A 23,857-nucleotide genomic window follows, 5' to 3' on the forward strand; every position below is an offset into this window, starting at 1 on the left:
ATATATATTTAACATATATTAATGTAATACCTATATATATATATATATGTATTACATTATTTGTTAAATATATGTAATATTTAAGTTATAAGGTTCTTTCTAGTGAGCAATTGAGAGAAACCTTTTCTTAAATAAAAAAGGCCTTTTTTTTAATATAGGCCTATTGAGAGCTTATAATTTCTGGAAAATTCTCTCTCTATATTTATGTATGTATGTATGTATATATATAATTATTTACTTACATAAATTCTATACACTAAGAGGAAAGAAATTAAAGCACACTGAAAGATGATGTAAATGTAGGCCTATATTGGTATAGCTTAACCATGCTGAGTGGTAGATTTTCTGATTAAATTTCAAAAGTTATCACATAGTGTTGTATCACTCAAATCATTGTGCTCTCTGTGTATGAGCTGGTGACATTGATATGTGGTACAGTAAGGTTTAATATGGTGTAGCTTTTGCATAATAGTGAAGTGCAAGCAGTTGTCATGTCAGGACAAGTGCATATGCTCCTTTTATGCAATTACAGTTATTTGAGAGGGGGATTTATTGAAGGTATTTGAGAGACTGGATGGACTTATTGCAGGATTGCTGCATATGTTTGACAATCTGTGGGTTTTTATGTTGACATCAGTGATCAATTGAACATTCCCATACCTGTAGACAAAGTTTTGGATTGTCACTTAGTTCAGATGATTGACAAGAACAAAGCATCATAAGAGCAAATGTGCTCCTAGGGATATCAATACAGATTACTGTGAATCATTTACTTGCAGTAGGACTAAACAGACCAGACTCATTTACACTGGCAGACAGCCCCAGTTGTGCTGTGAGAGGAGGATGGAATTACACTCAATAGTATTTAGTGATGAAAGTAGATTCTACCTTAATTGCAAGTGATAGTGTATAAGTGTAATCTTGCGTAAATTAAAACACATTCTTAGGGTGTTATGTTACAATTTTTTTTTCCATTAATGCATTTCATTTAAATATAATGTTTAAATTTAAAGTACAAGACAGAAAAAAATAGTTTATAATTTATAATGATGATATGTATACGTTAAAACTTCATATATCAAATTTTTTTAAAATATAAAATCAAATTATATAATTCCATTTGATTTGTATTATTATAATAATTAACTGAATCATTGATGCAACAAATAATTTGAATAAATTAGTCAAAATGATTAAATGATCTCAAATTGGTTTGAAATTACATAATACCAGATTGAATAAAATTCTGGGATTAAACTAAATATCTTTATTTTGACTTTTGACTAAGTTTTCAATTTGTTCATCGGAAACACACCAGTATAATAAGACCTATTAATAAATAAGGTCCAAGTAGACAGGATATACACAGAAATTCTCAATTAAAAACTTAAATTTTTCCCCTTTTATAAGTTTCTTTAAGATACATTTCCAAAAGTCTTATTTTAGTGATTATGGAACATAAATATGACAAGGGTACAGTAACTTACAAAATGTATGAAAGGTCAGTTGTCATCACTAATAAGCCTATAAATTGTAATATACTTATGTTAATTATGAATCAATAAATGGTATCATTAATGTACTAGAAAAGTGAAACCAAAAATCTGAAAAATTATGTTAAATTAAATAGTATTTTGTTTATAAATTTCTTATATCTTAACTTTAAAAATTGGATTCACTTCCATATAGAAATTTGTAATTACTAAAGAGAAATTAATTTTCCTATACTAGTTCTTAGTGACATAGTACTAGGTAAGTTTTTGTTTATGATGTGTACTTAAATTTAAATTATGAATTTTATATTACCACAATTCTTTACTTTGTTTATATTTAGTTTACAAAGCATCATAAAAAATAATTATTTTGCTATATAATTTATGTAAAGAAGATATCAAACTTATTATACCACATTTTATAAAATAAAACTCAAATACATTGTCTATTGTTCTATTTAATCAGAATTTGAATTTGTAAACATATATGGTAGTTACCTAAATTTAAATAACTACAATAGCCCCTCATTGTATTGCTCATTCAGATATATTATATTATTTTTTGTTTTCTAAATATAAAAGCTCTTTAGCCAATAATAGATAGATACATTGGTTACAACATGCCATCTGATACAGTGCTTATTTGGTTTGTCTCCCTACATGCACAATATAAGAGGGGCTACTATAATATATTTTCACCATATAATAAAATGTACTGGTAATAATAATTGATGATTTTTAGATATCAGTAAAATTTTAGCTATTACTGATATTGATAAAATTTATTTTCATGATGTGTTAATAGCATAACTTTGAAATCAAATTTAATTATTTTATTTTTTTATTCAAATTTTCAGGAGACCATATCACTATCCTTTTAACAAAGAAGGCAGTGTCTGTCATGACAGTGTGGAAGCAGCTTCATACCAAAGATATAAATATTATAATAGATTAGCAGATCCTGGAATAGATACGCTGGTAAAATATGTTATAAATTTTTATTGTCGATTTATTAAAAATTATACTGATCTAGTTTTTATAACTTTTCATATATTCAATTTATACTTCAGGAATAAAAATAACCATAAAAACTACCTGCATATTAATTTCATAAAATTTTTAATTTTGATAAAATAAACTTTGAAATAATTTATTAATTTTAAATATGAATTAAGCATTAAAATATGAAAGATTAATTACCAAATGTTAAAATATGAATAAATTATGAAATAAAGTTTGTGATTACTCGAATTTAAAGAAAATTATACATATAGAATTGAAAAGCTTTTGATATTGTTAAAAACTTTTCTTTAAAATCTTTAAGTTATTATACAGTCAATCCCCCCATAACACTGTTGATTATTCCGTTTTATATGAATTCCATGTTGTACGAGTCACTTAGATTTTACAAATATGTGAGCCATTCACAGCCCAGCACACGTATTTGTAAAATCTAAGGGACTCTTACAACATGGAATTCATATAAAACGGAATAATCAACAGTGTTATGGGGGGGTCGACTGTACTTTGTGTTTGCTTATAAAGCTACAAATAATAGCAATAATGTTTCAGTAATATAAATGATAGTGTATTTACTCACATATGTTTATCTATATGAATGAATTGAATGAACTTGTAGAACATGCTAGGCCAAACTATAGTGGGATGTGATCAACTTTCATGAGTCAAAAGTATCAATGATTTATCACCACATTTTTATCATTTTATAAACATTTATTAACTTATTCTTATAAAATTATACTGAAAAACAATCATATTTATTTCTTGCACAGTAATTGATGTTCCAGGACTTCTTTTTTTGTAAAGACATTAAGACATAAACTAAACAGCACCATTTATCATTAATCATGACTAAAAAGAATTCTATTTCCATTCACGTTACAAATTTACAAATTTTTCTTCCCTTTGGCACATTTATTTTCTATAATTGAAGTTGTTTAGGACACCACAAAGCAATTTCTAAAACAACATAACTTAGATATGATGATTGATGCAAAGCATATTCCATTTAATGTCTGCAAGTGCTCTTTTTTCACTGTGTCAAATCAGAAAAAAAATCAATCCCTTGTCTTTGTTTCTCATGCAATCTTCTACAATAGAGTATTAACAACCATACCAATAGTCAGGATTTTATGGCTGAAATATAGAAGTTATATTCTCATGGAAATTATAAGTATTCTTTACATTTTAATAGACTGTATTATTCGCAATTAATTCATGCTTATTACAGATGTTGGTAGTCAGGTTAGATTTCACAAACTTGAATTGTATTCTCAAAGTATTTTTATATACTTGTAAAGGACTGAAGCTGGAATTTAATTGTCAAACTTTTGAGGAGTTTAATATATTTTTAAAGTTTTTAATTCCACTAACTTTAAAAAAATTTTGTACACTTTGAACTCACTAAATCATTCAAAACAGTTTATATAAATTGAACTTTTAGTAATAGAGGTGATTTGATTATTTTTTGTTTTAAACTTAAATTGTACAGAAGAATACTGACAGTCAAATTATTTTAAATTTTATCTGTTTAAATATTTTTTAGAGTATACCTGATCATGTTGTACCACTTGTTTTCTTTCATCCACTAAGTTTTATATTAAAGAAAAAAGGAAAGCAAAGTAGTATTATCACAATGTAAGTATAAAATAATTGTATTATTAGGTAAAATGCAATTTATTAATTTACTTTTTGCATTCTGACAGATTTGCAATATGGAACACAATGATGGGAACTTCATTGCTTAGCATTCCATGGACTATACAAAAGGTTTATAAAACATCTTAAAAATGTTTTTAAAAAATGTATAAAGATAATTTATAATCCTTTGTTTTTAGGCCGGATTTGCATGTGCTGTAGCATTAATGGTACTTATGGCTTGTCTGTGTTTTTATACAGCTTATAGAATTTTAAACATGTCAAAATTGACTGGTATGTAAAATTTTTATGTTATATAAGTTTAATTTAAAATATATGCAGTNTAATATAATAAAATTTAATATTATATAGACTACTGTATTTAATATTTTAATTTAGACTATTTTTAATGAGACTTAACTTTCAATTTAAAAATAGTTTTAGATATGACCAATGTCCAGCATTAGAAGTAAAATCTATTGTGGTATTGAAATTGCTTGGATACAATTAATAAGTACAAATTGATAAAAATTGATAAACTGATAAAAAGAAAGCTGGAGTGAAAATCAATCATCTGAAATATCAGATCAATATAACCTTTTAATCAGCCCTTATCCTAAATTTACTATAACTTTACTAAATAAATTAATTCATTAATGATTTGCAAATTTTAAAAAATCTTCAACTAATCTTAAAATATTAAACTGTAAATTCCATTTAAATAATCATACTTCTAGAAGTATTGTTAGGCAATTACAAATTTTGGCATCAGAAGAAATGTGTTATCATAAATTATATAGTATAAAGACATAAAATAATGCAAAAATTGAGAATTTAGCTATTTTTAAATTTATAAAACTTTAAATATAGCATTGTGAAAATAATTGCAATGGCTTTATCCACATATTTATTCAGAATAAAATAGTTTAAAATGTTTCAATAATTTTTTAAATTATTTAATATGGTATATACATTCTGACAAGTTACATTCTATATTTAGATATTATGTCATATATAAAACAAATTATAAGAGCATACATATAGAAATTATTTTTTTATTTTTTTTATTTTACTCTCCTATATATTTTATAAAATTATTGTCTTTAAAATAAAAAATTTTTCTTATCGAACATTCAGGATATTTATAAAATAAATGCGACAAAATTTATAAGAAAAAAGATTGTCAAAAATATGCCACAACTTATCCTACATGTAAACGAATGCATAGATAACTTTTTCATATGAGATAATATAAGAAATACCATTATAAACTTTCATCTAATTGCACAAAAGATAAGATACTAGATTTTCTGCAAAAATAAAATTTAATATAATATAAAACGCAAGATTTTACTATTATTACTTTGCCGAAAATTAATCGCAATGTTATGAAGTACCGGTATATAAGTACCATACAGTACATTCGATTCTTTATATTATTTCACAATAAGGTTAAACAGGTCTTGTAGTTTTTAAGATTAGACACGCAGCTTTGATTTATCGAGATGAATAACAGTTTGACAGAGGTTAGTTTATATTGTAACTACGAAAGGAGGTAAAGGTAACAATTTTATATCATTTCTGAGAAAGGATTTCTGCAAATTATTCCTAAATTTCGATGAATGTTGTCTATATTATGCTTTAATCATTTGAATTTTGGATTTTACGTAGGCCCACTTATTTAATTCGCGATAAGTTTGGATTTCATTGGAATCGAGAATTCGATTTAGATTTTTCAACGTGTACCCAATAGCATAGCTAACAATTAAATCTGATAGAAGCTTAACAAATAACACAAATTACAGCAGTTTTTTATGTTTTTATATAGTCTATTTTTTAATACAAACATTTTTAGAAAAATAATAAAAATTATATACGATTATATTAAAATTAATATTGAATAATCCATTTTTGTGAGGGCTATAATCTTTTAATTCCCTGATTAGGATTCTCTACGTTAGTGTACAATTACGTTAGTGTACTATCAAAATATTAATGGAAAGAAACATATGTTAATTTGTCAAATAGACACTTCATTATTGATTAGTTCTTTTAATCAGAGGTTTTGAAATCTGCTGCAATAGTGCTCAAACTACGTCCCGCTGGCTAAATCTGACCCGCAGCATTTTTAATCTGGTCCTCAAACATATTTGACACATCATTTGTAAATGATATAAATAGGTTCACTTCTGGTAGCTTATATATGGAATCTATAAAACATTTGTGGCCCGTTTTCCTATCATTTATGCGCAATTTGTCCCGCTAATCGGCACCACTGATTTATTTCATTAGAAGACTCCGGAATTACTAAACTTTTCATAAAAGATATTTTATTACTTATTCTTCGCTTTTTTTTTCGTTTTTAATGTAGAACAGATTTATTTTTATTTTATTTTATTTACAAACCCAGAAAATGGCCTCAAATGATAACAGTCGAAGAGATAATAAATTTCATGTTTCAACGACTATTAGAAGAACATGTGATATTCATCATGGTAAATATGCCATATTGAAAAGCATGCTTTATTCTAAGATTTGTTATTGATTTTAATTTTACAAGCCAAAACTATCTTTCTATCGCCATTCGAAAGTTTTCTATGGGTACGTTTCTTATAGAAAGTCCTCCCGAGNTGAGGTCTGTCTTATCAGGTAAATTACTGTACACAGTGTATTCATTAATTTTCATTTTCATGTAGTGGCTCTATGCCTTCATAAAGGACGTACTTTTCCTTTGTTTAAGGGTATTTGGGCAGTTTATTCTCTGTTATATTCTGTACAAGTAAATACTGTACAAGTACAGTACAGTATTTTCTGAGGAAATACTCGTACTTATTTTTTTTAACCCCATTCCCGATAACTCGGCATTTTCACAAACTCGGCCACCCTTCGGTCCACATTAGGTCGAGTTTTCGAGGTTCTACTGTATTATGATTATAGTAATTTTTATAACAAATATATTATAGTTAAACATTTAACTTTACAACTTAAAATTATCAGAATAAAGATGACTCAGACAGTATGGCATCTGCAAATCATGTAGAAGTGAGAGTTTTCAGAGATTGTTATTTTTAATGGATCTTTCAAAATATCTATCAGAATTATGCCAGGAATCAAAGGATGACTGTGTACAATGTTTTGTATGTCTAGTATTGAAGAATGACAATGCAACCATATACTTATTGCTGTCTTATTATTTTGTACTTATTATTGTATTAATTGTACTTATTATTGTCTGAAAAGAATCTCGTCATTTAGGTATAAAGAAAGGCATTGCTTCAGTTATCATTTCAGTATATACATCTATTCATTTTGCTGCTAATCTGAAAGATTCACACATTTCATTTTTGGTTTGAAATGGGTAAAATTGTAAAGCAAATAACCTAAAAGTCTTATCAATAAACTTCACTCTTTTGATTTTTATTCTTTCAAGAAAGAATAAAAATCAAAAGAGTGAAGTTTAGCCACTTAGGTAAGAATTATTAACAACAAATAAGGATAGAAAGATTGATAAAAAGTAAGTTTAATAATATAAAGTATATACGAATTAGTGTAAATATTAAAAAAGAACTGTGCTGAATGCCCATTGGAAGTTCTCCTCAATATTTCTGGAAACGTTCTGTGAATAATTATGTAAGGATAAATTCAATATACAGCTAATATTTAAGTTAATGTTTGAGTTTAATTAAAAACTGGGTTCTTTTGAAGACTTTTAAAGGAAAAAAATTTTTTTGGAAGGAAGCATTATTATGCATATCACCATAAAAGAATAACACCATTAAATGCTGTGAAGTTTAGCTGTGTTGTTTAGGAATTTTCTGTGAATAACTTTCGAAGTCTAGTAAAGTATAGTGTATGATTCCCGCTTGTGGAAATACGTCAAAGGATGGAATTTTTGATTTTAAAAGGGTTTTAAAAAGGTATGTTACTCGTAAAATATAAAAAATTTTAATGATGATTTTTAAATTCATATGTCGGGTCATAATGTGTATAAGGTTGGTTTTATATGTTTCTAGTTGACTGAAGAGGGGCAAAATGAAGCCCGAAACGTGTGTAAGAACGCGTCTCAACAAAAACTGAAATAAATGAACGAGTTATGCCAAGTGTTGATTATTACGCTGCATTGTGGTTTTGAAAAACTAATATTCAGATGACATGTTAAATATTGGATATCTGATAAAACTAATTATACAGGGTATAACTTGAACTCTCTGCCAATATTTTAGTGATAGATTCTAAGGTCAAAAATAAGCCTAAAATCCTTATAAAAGTTTTACAAAATCCACTTTATTTTTGAGATATGGCCTGCCAAAATGATATCATTGTTTGTTTTCCACTCATATGTTACCAATACATATTGAAAACAAACTGAAGCTTTTTAAGTATTGAAAATTGGTTTTCTGAATGTGTTAGCCAGTGTGTGCAAGTCTCTGGGTTGTTGTATGCATTAGTGGAAAATATTTTGAGTAGTTCTTGTAAATTATTCTGCTTAATTCTGTCAAAAATGAAATGTTGATCAAAGTAAATTTACATTAAAAAATTCTTGCTTTCCAACTATTCTTTAATTTACTGTAAAACAGATGGATAATGCAAAATCTAAGTGAATAAAACTTTATTTACATTTATTACAGTAGGGCTTACTTGGGGAATGTTTACTAATCTCAGTTGACAGAAGCATAAAAAAAATATAATTACTTTAAAACATTGACAACTCTAGAGTTAGTACTTTGGTAGGGAATTTGAAAAGTGCCTTGTTTGGCCACATCTCAAAAATGAAGAGGGTTTTAAGCTTATTTTTGATTCTAGACTCCATCCTTAAAATATTGGGACCAAGTTCAGTTATAGACTGTATATACATTATTTTAAAATCAGTCAGATCAAAATGTTTTTTCAATTTATCTCGTTAAATAATATCATTTTGTTCTTATCATCATAACCTTATATTTTTGTTATATTACAGAAGTTTTAGTTTAATTTATTATTAATGAAAATATAAATTTTAATAGATATAATTACCATCAGATGAATTATGAGTATCTTGTGAAACTGTATTGTTATTATGAATAGAGCCTGAAATATACAGAAATTACGATTGTAATTTATATTTAAATTATTAAAGTAAAAACAATTTCTAAAATTGAACACACCATGAATATAAACTCCTGTATTATATAAGAAATTGCTCATAAATACCCAGTACACAATGGCACCACCAAGAAGTATAATAAAAGAAAACCATACAGCTAGCCATTCAGCCCATTTACCCATGAGATGTCTGCATATATCAGAAAATTCTAGTCTCATATTAGATAAATCTGTAAAATTTTTTAAAATACATTGTGATCAAAATAAATCCATATATATAAAGTTAAAACAATGTATTAATGCTCTTATTTCTAAATACTATTTTTATATCACTATAAATAAATTAGAAAAAAAAACAGCTATAGAAAAGATTTTTCTAGTTTTTTTTTTATTTAGCTAATAACAAAATTGAAGAAAAATATTTTTTCTACTTCAAAATTTAAGATATTCAAGATATGAAAATTATTTAACTAAAATTAGTACAATTTTATCTTGTATGATTTTTTATTAGTTACAATTTCATATTCTTTTGCACTTTTATACTATTTGATAAACTCCTATTAACTCTAGTAAATTTAAAAGATTACTCAAAATATTAATATTTGATTTACAATCCAGTATTTCACTGACTCAGATTAAAGTTATAAAAATTGTGAATTGTATGAAATGTTGAGAAAAAAAACTAAATGTAAATTTAAAGTCATAAGTATTATTAAAATTGATTTCTTAAAAGTTTACATAACGTGACCATGTGAGAAATTTCACATAAATAAAAGAAAACTGTGTTTGAAACATTGCTAAATCTCAATGACAAATTTTTGTAAACAAGGATATGATTAAGATTAAATTTTACAATTTTTTAAATATTTACCAATTATTGCTATTATTAATAAAATTTGTGACAAAAAATTTTACTTTAAACTAAAAACAAATTGAATTTTTAATTTATAACTTTTTTAGTATATAAGAAAAATATTTTCAAGTTCAATTTAAAGAAATATATTTTTAAAAAGTTTGCTTTAACAATATTAAAATTTAATTTCTATTGATTTGAAAAAGTTATATTTCAATGAAGAAGTTTTAGTTCAATAAAAATAATTCATTTAATATAGAACAATCAATCAATACTTTAAAGTTTAATTAAATATTTTCAACCAGCAATATTTTTTTATTAAATATTTAAAATTTTATTTTGATGTTGAATAAAAAAAAATTATTTCAAATGCACAAAGTAAAATATTTAGCATAAACTGAAGGAATACTCCAGAATATAAACTGGCAATACTTAAATATTTAACAATAAAATTACATGAGACACTTAAACAATCTTTATACATAAGAACTTTTTAGTAATTCTTAATATATAAAAAAGTATAAATCATATAAATTGTTACATTTTGCATACTATTTGGTTCAGAAAATTTTTTGTAAATAAATAAATCATGTTTTTAAAAGAAGTTAGTTGTTATTATATTTGTCTATATATTTTTTTATAATGATTTATAAAACCTATGAATTACACTGCATATATTTTAAATTAAACTTATATAACATAAAAATTTTACATACCAGTCAATTTTGACATGTTTAAAATTCTATAAGCTGTATAAAAACACAGACAAGCCATAAGTACCATTAATGCTACAGCACATGCAAATCCGGCCTAAAAACAAAGGATTATAAATTATCTTTATACATTTTTTAAAAACATTTTTAAGATGTTTTATAAACCTTTTGTATAGTCCATGGAATGCTAAGCAATGAAGTTCCCATCATTGTGTTCCATATTGCAAATCTGTCAGAATGCAAAAAGTAAATTAATAAATTGCATTTTACCTAATAATACAATTATTTTATACTTACATTGTGATAATACTACTTTGCTTTCCTTTTTTCTTTAATATAAAACTTAGTGGATGAAAGAAAACAAGTGGTACAACATGATCAGGTATACTCTAAAAAATATTTAAACAGATAAAATTTAAAATAATTTGACTGTCAGTATTCTTCTGTACAATTTAAGTTTAAAACAAAAAATAATCAAATCACCTCTATTACTAAAAGTTCAATTTATATAAACTGTTTTGAATGATTTAGTGAGTTCAAAGTGTACAAAATTTTTTTAAAGTTAGTGGAATTAAAAACTTTAAAAATATATTAAACTCCTCAAAAGTTTGACAATTAAATTCCAGCTTCAGTCCTTTACAAGTATATAAAAATACTTTGAGAATACAATTCAAGTTTGTGAAATCTAACCTGACTACCAACATCTGTAATAAGCATGAATTAATTGCGAATAATACAGTCTATTAAAATGTAAAGAATACTTATAATTTCCATGAGAATATAACTTCTATATTTCAGCCATAAAATCCTGACTATTGGTATGGTTGTTAATACTCTATTGTAGAAGATTGCATGAGAAACAAAGACAAGGGATTGATTTTTTTTCTGATTTGACACAGTGAAAAAAGAGCACTTGCAGACATTAAATGGAATATGCTTTGCATCAATCATCATATCTAAGTTATGTTGTTTTAGAAATTGCTTTGTGGTGTCCTAAACAACTTCAATTATAGAAAATAAATGTGCCAAAGGGAAGAAAAATTTGTAAATTTGTAACGTGAATGGAAATAGAATTCTTTTTAGTCATGATTAATGATAAATGGTGCTGTTTAGTTTATGTCTTAATGTCTTTACAAAAAAAGAAGTCCTGGAACATCAATTACTGTGCAAGAAATAAATATGATTGTTTTTCAGTATAATTTTATAAGAATAAGTTAATAAATGTTTATAAAATGATAAAAATGTGGTGATAAATCATTGATACTTTTGACTCATGAAAGTTGATCACATCCCACTATAGTTTGGCCTAGCATGTTCTACAAGTTCATTCAATTCATTCATATAGATAAACATATGTGAGTAAATACACTATCATTTATATTACTGAAACATTATTGCTATTATTTGTAGCTTTATAAGCAAACACAAAGTACAGTCGACCCCCCCATAACACTGTTGATTATTCCGTTTTATATGAATTCCATGTTGTACGAGTCACTTAGATTTTACAAATATGTGAGCCATTCACAGCCCAGCACACGTATTTGTAAAATCTAAGGGACTCTTACAACATGGAATTCATATAAAACGGAATAATCAACAGTGTTATGGGGGGGTCGACTGTACTTTGTGTTTGCTTATAAAGCTACAAATAATAGCAATAATGTTTCAGTAATATAAATGATAGTGTATTTACTCACATATGTTTATCTATATGAATGAATTGAATGAACTTGTAGAACATGCTAGGCCAAACTATAGTGGGATGTGATCAACTTTCATGAGTCAAAAGTATCAATGATTTATCACCACATTTTTATCATTTTATAAACATTTATTAACTTATTCTTATAAAATTATACTGAAAAACAATCATATTTATTTCTTGCACAGTAATTGATGTTCCAGGACTTCTTTTTTTGTAAAGACATTAAGACATAAACTAAACAGCACCATTTATCATTAATCATGACTAAAAAGAATTCTATTTCCATTCACGTTACAAATTTACAAATTTTTCTTCCCTTTGGCACATTTATTTTCTATAATTGAAGTTGTTTAGGACACCACAAAGCAATTTCTAAAACAACATAACTTAGATATGATGATTGATGCAAAGCATATTCCATTTAATGTCTGCAAGTGCTCTTTTTTCACTGTGTCAAATCAGAAAAAAAATCAATCCCTTGTCTTTGTTTCTCATGCAATCTTCTACAATAGAGTATTAACAACCATACCAATAGTCAGGATTTTATGGCTGAAATATAGAAGTTATATTCTCATGGAAATTATAAGTATTCTTTACATTTTAATAGACTGTATTATTCGCAATTAATTCATGCTTATTACAGATGTTGGTAGTCAGGTTAGATTTCACAAACTTGAATTGTATTCTCAAAGTATTTTTATATACTTGTAAAGGACTGAAGCTGGAATTTAATTGTCAAACTTTTGAGGAGTTTAATATATTTTTAAAGTTTTTAATTCCACTAACTTTAAAAAAATTTTGTACACTTTGAACTCACTAAATCATTCAAAACAGTTTATATAAATTGAACTTTTAGTAATAGAGGTGATTTGATTATTTTTTGTTTTAAACTTAAATTGTACAGAAGAATACTGACAGTCAAATTATTTTAAATTTTATCTGTTTAAATATTTTTTAGAGTATACCTGATCATGTTGTACCACTTGTTTTCTTTCATCCACTAAGTTTTATATTAAAGAAAAAAGGAAAGCAAAGTAGTATTATCACAATGTAAGTATAAAATAATTGTATTATTAGGTAAAATGCAATTTATTAATTTACTTTTTGCATTCTGACAGATTTGCAATATGGAACACAATGATGGGAACTTCATTGCTTAGCATTCCATGGACTATACAAAAGGTTTATAAAACATCTTAAAAATGTTTTTAAAAAATGTATAAAGATAATTTATAATCCTTTGTTTTTAGGCCGGATTTGCATGTGCTGTAGCATTAATGGTACTTATGGCTTGTCTGTGTTTTTATACAGCTTATAGAATTTTAAACATGTCAAAATTGACTGGTATGTAAAATTTTTATGTTATATAAGTTTAATTTAAAATATATGCAGTGTAATTCATAGGTTTTATAAATCATTATAAAAAAATATATAGACAAATATAATAACAACTAACTTCTTTTAAAAACATGATTTATTTATTTACAAAAAATTTTCTGAACCAAATAGTATGCAAAATGTAACAATTTATATGATTTATACTTTTTTATATATTAAGAATTACTAAAAAGTTCTTATGTATAAAGATTGTTTAAGTGTCTCATGTAATTTTATTGTTAAATATTTAAGTATTGCCAGTTTATATTCTGGAGTATTCCTTCAGTTTATGCTAAATATTTTACTTTGTGCATTTGAAATAATTTTTTTTTATTCAACATCAAAATAAAATTTTAAATATTTAATAAAAAAATATTGCTGGTTGAAAATATTTAATTAAACTTTAAAGTATTGATTGATTGTTCTATATTAAATGAATTATTTTTATTGAACTAAAACTTCTTCATTGAAATATAACTTTTTCAAATCAATAGAAATTAAATTTTAATATTGTTAAAGCAAACTTTTTAAAAATATATTTCTTTAAATTGAACTTGAAAATATTTTTCTTATATACTAAAAAAGTTATAAATTAAAAATTCAATTTGTTTTTAGTTTAAAGTAAAATTTTTTGTCACAAATTTTATTAATAATAGCAATAATTGGTAAATATTTAAAAAATTGTAAAATTTAATCTTAATCATATCCTTGTTTACAAAAATTTGTCATTGAGATTTAGCAATGTTTCAAACACAGTTTTCTTTTATTTATGTGAAATTTCTCACATGGTCACGTTATGTAAACTTTTAAGAAATCAATTTTAATAATACTTATGACTTTAAATTTACATTTAGTTTTTTTTCTCAACATTTCATACAATTCACAATTTTTATAACTTTAATCTGAGTCAGTGAAATACTGGATTGTAAATCAAATATTAATATTTTGAGTAATCTTTTAAATTTACTAGAGTTAATAGGAGTTTATCAAATAGTATAAAAGTGCAAAAGAATATGAAATTGTAACTAATAAAAAATCATACAAGATAAAATTGTACTAATTTTAGTTAAATAATTTTCATATCTTGAATATCTTAAATTTTGAAGTAGAAAAAATATTTTTCTTCAATTTTGTTATTAGCTAAATAAAAAAAAAACTAGAAAAATCTTTTCTATAGCTGTTTTTTTTTCTAATTTATTTATAGTGATATAAAAATAGTATTTAGAAATAAGAGCATTAATACATTGTTTTAACTTTATATATATGGATTTATTTTGATCACAATGTATTTTAAAAAATTTTACAGATTTATCTAATATGAGACTAGAATTTTCTGATATATGCAGACATCTCATGGGTAAATGGGCTGAATGGCTAGCTGTATGGTTTTCTTTTATTATACTTCTTGGTGGTGCCATTGTGTACTGGGTATTTATGAGCAATTTCTTATATAATACAGGAGTTTATATTCATGGTGTGTTCAATTTTAGAAATTGTTTTTACTTTAATAATTTAAATATAAATTACAATCGTAATTTCTGTATATTTCAGGCTCTATTCATAATAACAATACAGTTTCACAAGATACTCATAATTCATCTGATGGTAATTATATCTATTAAAATTTATATTTTCATTAATAATAAATTAAACTAAAACTTCTGTAATATAACAAAAATATAAGGTTATGATGATAAGAACAAAATGATATTATTTAACGAGATAAATTGAAAAAACATTTTGATCTGACTGATTTTAAAATAATGTATATACAGTCTATAACTGAACTTGGTCCCAATATTTTAAGGATGGAGTCTAGAATCAAAAATAAGCTTAAAACCCTCTTCATTTTTGAGATGTGGCCAAACAAGGCACTTTTCAAATTCCCTACCAAAGTACTAACTCTAGAGTTGTCAATGTTTTAAAGTAATTATATTTTTTTTATGCTTCTGTCAACTGAGATTAGTAAACATTCCCCAAGTAAGCCCTACTGTAATAAATGTAAATAAAGTTTTATTCACTTAGATTTTGCATTATCCATCTGTTTTACAGTAAATTAAAGAATAGTTGGAAAGCAAGAATTTTTTAATGTAAATTTACTTTGATCAACATTTCATTTTTGACAGAATTAAGCAGAATAATTTACAAGAACTACTCAAAATATTTTCCACTAATGCATACAACAACCCAGAGACTTGCACACACTGGCTAACACATTCAGAAAACCAATTTTCAATACTTAAAAAGCTTCAGTTTGTTTTCAATATGTATTGGTAACATATGAGTGGAAAACAAACAATGATATCATTTTGGCAGGCCATATCTCAAAAATAAAGTGGATTTTGTAAAACTTTTATAAGGATTTTAGGCTTATTTTTGACCTTAGAATCTATCACTAAAATATTGGCAGAGAGTTCAAGTTATACCCTGTATAATTAGTTTTATCAGATATCCAATATTTAACATGTCATCTGAATATTAGTTTTTCAAAACCACAATGCAGCGTAATAATCAACACTTGGCATAACTCGTTCATTTATTTCAGTTTTTGTTGAGACGCGTTCTTACACACGTTTCGGGCTTCATTTTGCCCCTCTTCAGTCAACTAGAAACATATAAAACCAACCTTATACACATTATGACCCGACATATGAATTTAAAAATCATCATTAAAATTTTTTATATTTTACGAGTAACATACCTTTTTAAAACCCTTTTAAAATCAAAAATTCCATCCTTTGACGTATTTCCACAAGCGGGAATCATACACTATACTTTACTAGACTTCGAAAGTTATTCACAGAAAATTCCTAAACAACACAGCTAAACTTCACAGCATTTAATGGTGTTATTCTTTTATGGTGATATGCATAATAATGCTTCCTTCCAAAAAAAATTTTTTCCTTTAAAAGTCTTCAAAAGAACCCAGTTTTTAATTAAACTCAAACATTAACTTAAATATTAGCTGTATATTGAATTTATCCTTACATAATTATTCACAGAAGGTTTCCAGAAATATTGAGGAGAACTTCCAATGGGCATTCAGCACAGTTCTTTTTTAATATTTACACTAATTCGTATATACTTTATATTATTAAACTTACTTTTTATCAATCTTTCTATCCTTATTTGTTGTTAATAATTCTTACCTAAGTGGCTAAACTTCACTCTTTTGATTTTTATTCTTTCTTGAAAGAATAAAAATCAAAAGAGTGAAGTTTATTGATAAGACTTTTAGGTTATTTGCTTTACAATTTTACCCATTTCAAACCAAAAATGAAATGTGTGAATCTTTCAGATTAGCAGCAAAATGAATAGATGTATATACTGAAATGATAACTGAAGCAATGCCTTTCTTTATACCTAAATGACGAGATTCTTTTCAGACAATAATAAGTACAATTAATACAATAATAAGTACAAAATAATAAGACAGCAATAAGTATATGGTTGCATTGTCATTCTTCAATACTAGACATACAAAACATTGTACACAGTCATCCTTTGATTCCTGGCATAATTCTGATAGATATTTTGAAAGATCCATTAAAAATAACAATCTCTGAAAACTCTCACTTCTACATGATTTGCAGATGCCATACTGTCTGAGTCATCTTTATTCTGATAATTTTAAGTTGTAAAGTTAAATGTTTAACTATAATATATTTGTTATAAAAATTACTATAATCATAATACAGTAGAACCTCGAAAACTCGACCTAATGTGGACCGAAGGGTGGCCGAGTTTGTGAAAATGCCGAGTTATCGGGAATGGGGTTAAAAAAAATAAGTACGAGTATTTCCTCAGAAAATACTGTACTGTACTTGTACAGTATTTACTTGTACAGAATATAACAGAGAATAAACTGCCCAAATACCCTTAAACAAAGGAAAAGTACGTCCTTTATGAAGGCATAGAGCCACTACATAAAAATGAAAATTAATGAATACACTGTGTACAGTAATTTACCTGATAAGACAAACCTCAGAAAAATACTTTATGAGAGCTTTTATACTTTTATAAAGCTGTCTATAATGAAAATTAATTAACTAAGGATTTTTTCGCCCTGCCAAGGTGTGGACCAGTTATCCGGAGTGCTAAGTTATCGAGGGACGAGTTTTCGAGGTTCTACTGTACTGTAATAGAATAATTAAATTATAATTTTATTTAAGTTTTTTGCATTTTTTAAAAATTAAGTCAAATTTTATAGTTTTAATTTAACATGATCTAAAATTTTTAATACTTATATAATTTAATTTTCATAGTATACTGTTTTCAAAGTCAACCTGTATCTTCAAATGAGACAGATAAAGTGAATCTGATTAGTTCATCTAGAAATCACTCAGAATCTGATATATTTCACACATATTGGAATCTAGAAAAGACTGTTCCTCTTTATATTGCTGTATTTCTTGGACCAGTTATATGTTTAAAGTCACCAACATTCTTTACAAAATTCAATGCATTAGGTAAAATTACTATCTAAATACAATCTAATTTCTTTATGTTATTTTTAATTTAATTCTATTGTTTCTATTTATAGGAACTTTATCAGTTTTGTATTTAATTGTATTTGTAATAGTAAAAGCTGTGCATTGGGGAATTCATTTTGAAGTTCATAATGAAAAAAGCACTGATTTTGTACCTTGTAAGTTTTTAAATATTAATTTGTATCATTTGACTTTAAAATAATTCTATTATATTTTGTTAATTTTCTAATTGAAAAATTTATTTATAAATATTTTTTAGTCATATATAGTTATGTATTTCTAATTAATATTAAAATTAAAGGACCATTAGAAAATAGAAAACACTATCCATAAAAAATTTTCATGATGGATTTTTACACAATATCAAAACAGCAGAATATTGAATATAACTTTAGAATTATAATATATATAATTTGTATGTATTTATATTATAATTCAAATAAATTTATTAATTAAAATATTGTAATTTTAAAATTTCAGTATTTCAGACAAGTTTTCCAGCACTTTCTGGTGTGCTTTCATTGGCATATTTTATTCATAATGCTGTAATGTCAATCATGAGCAATCAAGAAAAACCTGAAAATAATGTAAGATTAAAAAAAATATTAATTTTATTGATAATGATTCCTACTAAAAATTTTCTTTTTTCATTGCAGAGTAGAGATTTAGGTATTGCATATATTCTTGTAGCTTGTACTTATCTAACAATTGGTGTTGTTTTTTATATTTCATTTCCTCTTGAAAAGCATTGCATTGCTGACGTAAGTAGGTTTTTATTGAAAAAATATAAAATTTGTACTTATAAGTTATTCTTTATTTTGATCCTTGTAATATATAATAAATAGATTTAATTTATTATAAAACATAAAATAAGTCATTTAAATTATCGTCAAAATATAGATTTCTATGAGGTATATCTCAAATAGATGTTTTTAAAATCATAATTACTAATAGAATCTAATTAAAGAATTCAAGTTATTGATTACATTAAATAGTTCAGCAGAAATTTAGGTTTTTGACTAAACAGTAAAAAAATTGCTGAAATTATTGACTATGCACTTTTTTTATTTGATGATATATTATTAATAAATTTATCAACTTATTTAAAACAAGTGAACATATACCAAATTTTATTGAATTGAATTTAATGAATTTACTAGTATCACAAAAAGAACAACTTTGTGGGACTAGAATTTTTAATTAGAAAAATAAAAAATTTTTTCAAGCAGTTTGCAAGTTTCAGGCAGCATTTTTTTCTTCATTATTCAAATTTGAATTATCATTTTAATGATATCATTCTTGAAAATAAATAATAATTTAATTTAAAAACTAAATCCATATATGCAAAAAAACAAACTGAATGACTTGTGTCTGATTTTTGTAATATTTCGTATAATATACAAAATATTATCCTGAAATGCAGATAGCTTGACTTTTTGCATGAGAAACTTCACAGTAATATTATAAACACTTTGTTATGGAAATACACTTATTGATAAAAAAGTTAAGTGCACAGAAATCCATATGCAGAGTTTTTCAGTAAGTAGACAATTTTATATCTCAGACTAGTATATAAATTATTACAGTTGTGGTCATGTTGTACTCCACCTAATGCCACAAGAGTGTTTTGAAATTGTATCCTATTATCCTACAAAAAAGCTTGCAGAGGTTCACTGTTTTCAGAATTTGCAATGTATCTGCTGTGTTGAGGTATTTGAATGCTCGGTATTGTCTGTATGACACAATCAAAGACATTATACATAGTTGATAGAATTTGAGAAAGACTGAATCATTGGACTGAGAAAGTAGGATGGTTCTTTTTCTTAATTACTTGCTATCAACATATGAAAACATTAAGTTGGAATATAGGTTGGAGGTGTGTTTAGTCTATTATTGATACTTGCCATCTACATTATTCTTATCTGACTGAGGTGGTGTTGGGGCAGTGAATAAACCAGGGCACAAATATATGGCAACCAGGTTCTAAATGCCCCAGACAGACAGACCAGGAGAGATGTTCATCTGACCATGAGACTAGCACAGACAGCTGCAATGTTTCTGACTATCATCCAGAAACAGGTGAAAGCCTTGATGCAGAACCCTGTCTTTTTCCATATCACTAGCAGGTGATTATGTGTGACAAGCAAACTTGCATAAAGTGACAATTGCTATGCATCCTGCCATTAGAACACCAACATTGCCAACTTCATTTGCAGTGGTGTTATGACAGTTTTTTACTCTGTCATAACACCACTTCAAATGCATAGCAGTGCATTCTTGTGTCAAGACTATGCTGGCATTCTTGGCAATGAAAGCGATTGCAACCTGTCATATGCTAATTAAGTTGCTTAATTAACACTCTTAATACAGTCTGTATTTTTTTGTACTTTGCTCTGGCAGCATAATTGGGATGAATCACCTAATGAAATGATTCACATCATCAGCAACTATGTCAATAAGTACTGGCTACATTCAAATCATAATATAATGCATTCTGTCCAAATATAATGGTGACTTTCAGTATTCCCTTTTTCATTTCAGCAAACATTTATACTAATGATCTGCATTACCTGTAGTGTCACTGAGGCATTTTTTGCTTATCATTACTTTTTTTATTTGCTTATGCTGAATGATGTTAAGCTAAGACTAAGCCTTATGCTCCACTCCTATAACAGTAGGTAGCCTTATGAACTTGATCAACTTCTGACTAACAATGAATCAAATCATGCATCCTTTTGAAGAACTGTAAACACATCATACCAGGAGGCAACAACTCAAGAATATGAACAATCCTCAATAATCTTGCAACTGTCCTCATCATCATGTTACTTTTATCATATTATATTCTTATATATTTTTATTTCGGTTTCCATAATTTATCTGTACTTTTACACTTTCTTACCATGTTTTCACGTGTAAAATTTTTTTCTAATTTTGTATTCTATCTAGTTATTCATTACAGTCTAGGCTAGTGTTTTTTCAACTGTCAGTCTGAAGGAAAATATTTGACCATACTGAAGCTGGAGCAGTTAGTTACAAGTGACATTTTAAATAGTAATCTATAGTTACTGTGAGTACTTTGTTACATACAATAACTCTAGATAAGAATATATAAGCTTAATAAATAAACATAATTCTTAGCTGCATATAATTACTTGATCTGTACAAAATTATCTATAATTTTACCAGTCCACAATAAGAAAAAGGTTGAAAAACACTGGGCTAGGCAATTGTTAATAAAGATTATATTGATGAACTAGCAGCATACTGTCTTTAGCAATGAATCCTAGTTTTGTTTGGAAACAATCACCATTTTAAGATGTGAAAACCAAGATGAGTGTACTTCAATCTTGCCTTTACTGATTGGCACACTACTCTCCATACTATTGGTATGTTGGTCTGGGAAATCATCCCATATGACAGTCAGTCATACCTAGTACTTGTGTGAAGAACATTGATTTAAGCAATATGCACAGAAAATCTTGTGCCCTTATGTATTGTCTGTTTGCAGCCTAGCTATAAAAGGTATTTTTCAGCAAGATAATACTTGATGCACACAGCTAGGGTTTCCCAGGAATGTCACATGTTACTACTTTTTTGGCCTGCTCTGTCTCCAAATTTTCACCTATCAAGCAACCGAGACAGATAGGATGCCAGCTTATCTGGATCATCCATAGGTAAATTTGTTGCAGGATAGCATATAATGCCTGTATGTCTTCATGCCTGACCATATTGGCATGTGTATCCAAGCAACTGCTGCTCCAATGAGATTCTAAAAATTCCTTTAAACTGTACCATTGTTCCACAGGGAATTGTCTCTATATTTGTCTTAATAAGATTTCATTTGATTTCAATGTTCATATAATATAATGACAATGCCTCCTCCTTGTGCATAACTTGGTGCATAACTTTTTTGTCAATGAGTATATTTATTTACGGTAAATACAAATTCTAAAATATAGAATATTGTAGTATTAGACAAAGTAATTTCTCTTTTTATTACAGAATTTTCTGAACAATTTTGTAAGTTCAGATGTATTTGCTGTTGTTACAAGAGTTTTTCTATTATTCCAAATGATTACACTCTATCCACTTGTAGTATATCTGCTAAGGGTGCAATTCATGCATTTCATGTTTGGAAACATTTACCCAAGGTATTGTTAAATTTGTGTAATTTTTTTTATATCAGTAGGTTTTTATTCATAATTATAACATACATCACTAACTTTTATTTTTAAAAAATTTATATTATAATTTTGCTTATGAAAACATGATGTATATATGTATATTAATTTACTGATATATATTTTTTTATCCTATATTCTATTTAAATTTTAATAAATATAAAAGATAAATTTATCTAAAAAAATATATTATAGTATACTAACAAAATAAAAATTTTGGGGTACCCTGTTTTAAGTTACATCTGCATACATGTTCAACATATTAAATATATTTATTATATATAATGCACTATAAGAAAACTTGTTTTTTCAGCATTTTTATAATTTAATTTGCACTTTAAAAATACTTATCATCAAAAATTGATTGTCATTTCCTCATTAATGAAATTAAGTAATAAGAAGATTTAATGTTATAAAATTTAAGTCATCAAATAAAATTTCTGTATTGTTCTACATTTGATTAACATATGGATAGCTTTTAAAATTTCTACTAGGATTATCCTTCACTGTATTCATAACTACAGAAACATTAATATAATTTTAGAAATAAAATGCTTTACACATTTTAGTGTGAATTTAATCAAAACATTTAGGCCTCTACTTTGATATAAATGATGAATAATGACAATTTCTAATTTTTAATTGGTCAATAAAAAGTTTATTACATTATCATGGTGTTCAATGAAACTGGGAAATGTCAGGGAATTTATTACATCAGGGAAAAGTCATGCAAATCTCAGATAATTTGATATTAAACCAGGAAAATGAAAAAAATATATATATTATTGTAGAGTGTATAATGCATAATGGAAAAGGTAATGACAGAAGAGATTTGAATGCATGCATCATTGTGTCATGACAAGCACGATGATTTAAAATTGTCATGCATGCCGATTACAAATTTAAGTACAGGTATACCTCGCCTTACGTCGGTAATTGGTTCCAGGAAAACGACGTAAGTCGAATTTACTTGTCTCCGAATTTACTTATCACTAGGCTAAACCGTAAATTACCATTCCTGGTTCTGTATTTTATTTATTAATGCATTTTTAATAATATATGGTTAATAAAAATCTATTTTAAGCTTACAAACAAATAAATTTTAGTTTTTAATATAGTACAAAAAAAAGTAATCTAAATTTACGAATGCATGTACTGTAAATACAGTACATACTTGTATATATTTTAATATGATTTTATGTGCTTTAAACGTTTATCTAGTGATATTACGACTTCAATATTTGTGGCGGACAGACGTAAAGTCGAATAAAATGACTTAAACTTGATTTTTATTTTTCC

The 23,857-nt window shown here is 26.1% G+C and overlaps 2 protein-coding genes across 2 annotated transcripts in view; one reads left to right on the forward strand and one right to left on the reverse strand.

The window, feature by feature from the left end:
- Window positions 1–23,857, forward strand: part of LOC111626191 (sodium-coupled neutral amino acid transporter 9-like) — a 42,263-nt gene that overhangs the window by 7,466 nt on the left and 10,940 nt on the right. Inside the window, exons 2-16 of the mRNA XM_023369500.1 lie at window positions 2,351–2,471; window positions 4,060–4,151; window positions 4,220–4,283; window positions 4,352–4,449; window positions 6,562–6,646; window positions 13,466–13,557; window positions 13,626–13,689; window positions 13,758–13,851; window positions 15,191–15,358; window positions 15,436–15,489; window positions 18,150–18,353; window positions 18,428–18,532; window positions 18,855–18,961; window positions 19,031–19,135; window positions 22,380–22,528. Coding sequence (XP_023225268.1) covers window positions 2,351–2,471; window positions 4,060–4,151; window positions 4,220–4,283; window positions 4,352–4,449; window positions 6,562–6,646; window positions 13,466–13,557; window positions 13,626–13,689; window positions 13,758–13,851; window positions 15,191–15,358; window positions 15,436–15,489; window positions 18,150–18,353; window positions 18,428–18,532; window positions 18,855–18,961; window positions 19,031–19,135; window positions 22,380–22,528 — 1,602 coding nt within the window. The remainder of the gene's footprint in view (window positions 1–2,350; window positions 2,472–4,059; window positions 4,152–4,219; window positions 4,284–4,351; window positions 4,450–6,561; window positions 6,647–13,465; window positions 13,558–13,625; window positions 13,690–13,757; window positions 13,852–15,190; window positions 15,359–15,435; window positions 15,490–18,149; window positions 18,354–18,427; window positions 18,533–18,854; window positions 18,962–19,030; window positions 19,136–22,379; window positions 22,529–23,857) is intronic.
- On the reverse strand, window positions 9,133–11,235 carry LOC111626184 (sodium-coupled neutral amino acid transporter 9 homolog). Its single transcript, XM_023369494.1, has 5 exons — window positions 11,097–11,235; window positions 10,965–11,028; window positions 10,803–10,896; window positions 9,296–9,463; window positions 9,133–9,218 (listed from the first exon to the last, which is right to left on the reverse strand). The coding sequence occupies exons 2-5, from the start codon at window positions 11,007–11,009 to the stop codon at window positions 9,148–9,150; spliced, it is 378 nt and encodes a 125-aa protein (XP_023225262.1). The 5' UTR covers window positions 11,010–11,028; window positions 11,097–11,235; the 3' UTR covers window positions 9,133–9,147.

Source organism: Centruroides sculpturatus, unplaced genomic scaffold (assembly GCF_000671375.1).
Source record: "Centruroides sculpturatus isolate CEXI.00-Female unplaced genomic scaffold, Cexi_2.0 scaffold474, whole genome shotgun sequence".
In the NCBI taxonomy this organism is placed as follows: domain Eukaryota; kingdom Metazoa; phylum Arthropoda; class Arachnida; order Scorpiones; family Buthidae; genus Centruroides; species Centruroides sculpturatus.

Coding starts and splice junctions, on each gene's coding strand:
- LOC111626184 (XM_023369494.1), bottom strand. CDS start 11,009: ATGATGGGAACTTCATTGCTTAGCATTCCATGGACTATACAAAAG. Junction 9,464..10,802: donor AAACATGTCAAAATTGACTG/GTATGTAAAATT, acceptor AAAATTTTACAG/ATTTATCTAATATGAGACTA. Junction 9,219..9,295: donor TACAGGAGTTTATATTCATG/GTGTGTTCAATT, acceptor TGTATATTTCAG/GCTCTATTCATAATAACAAT.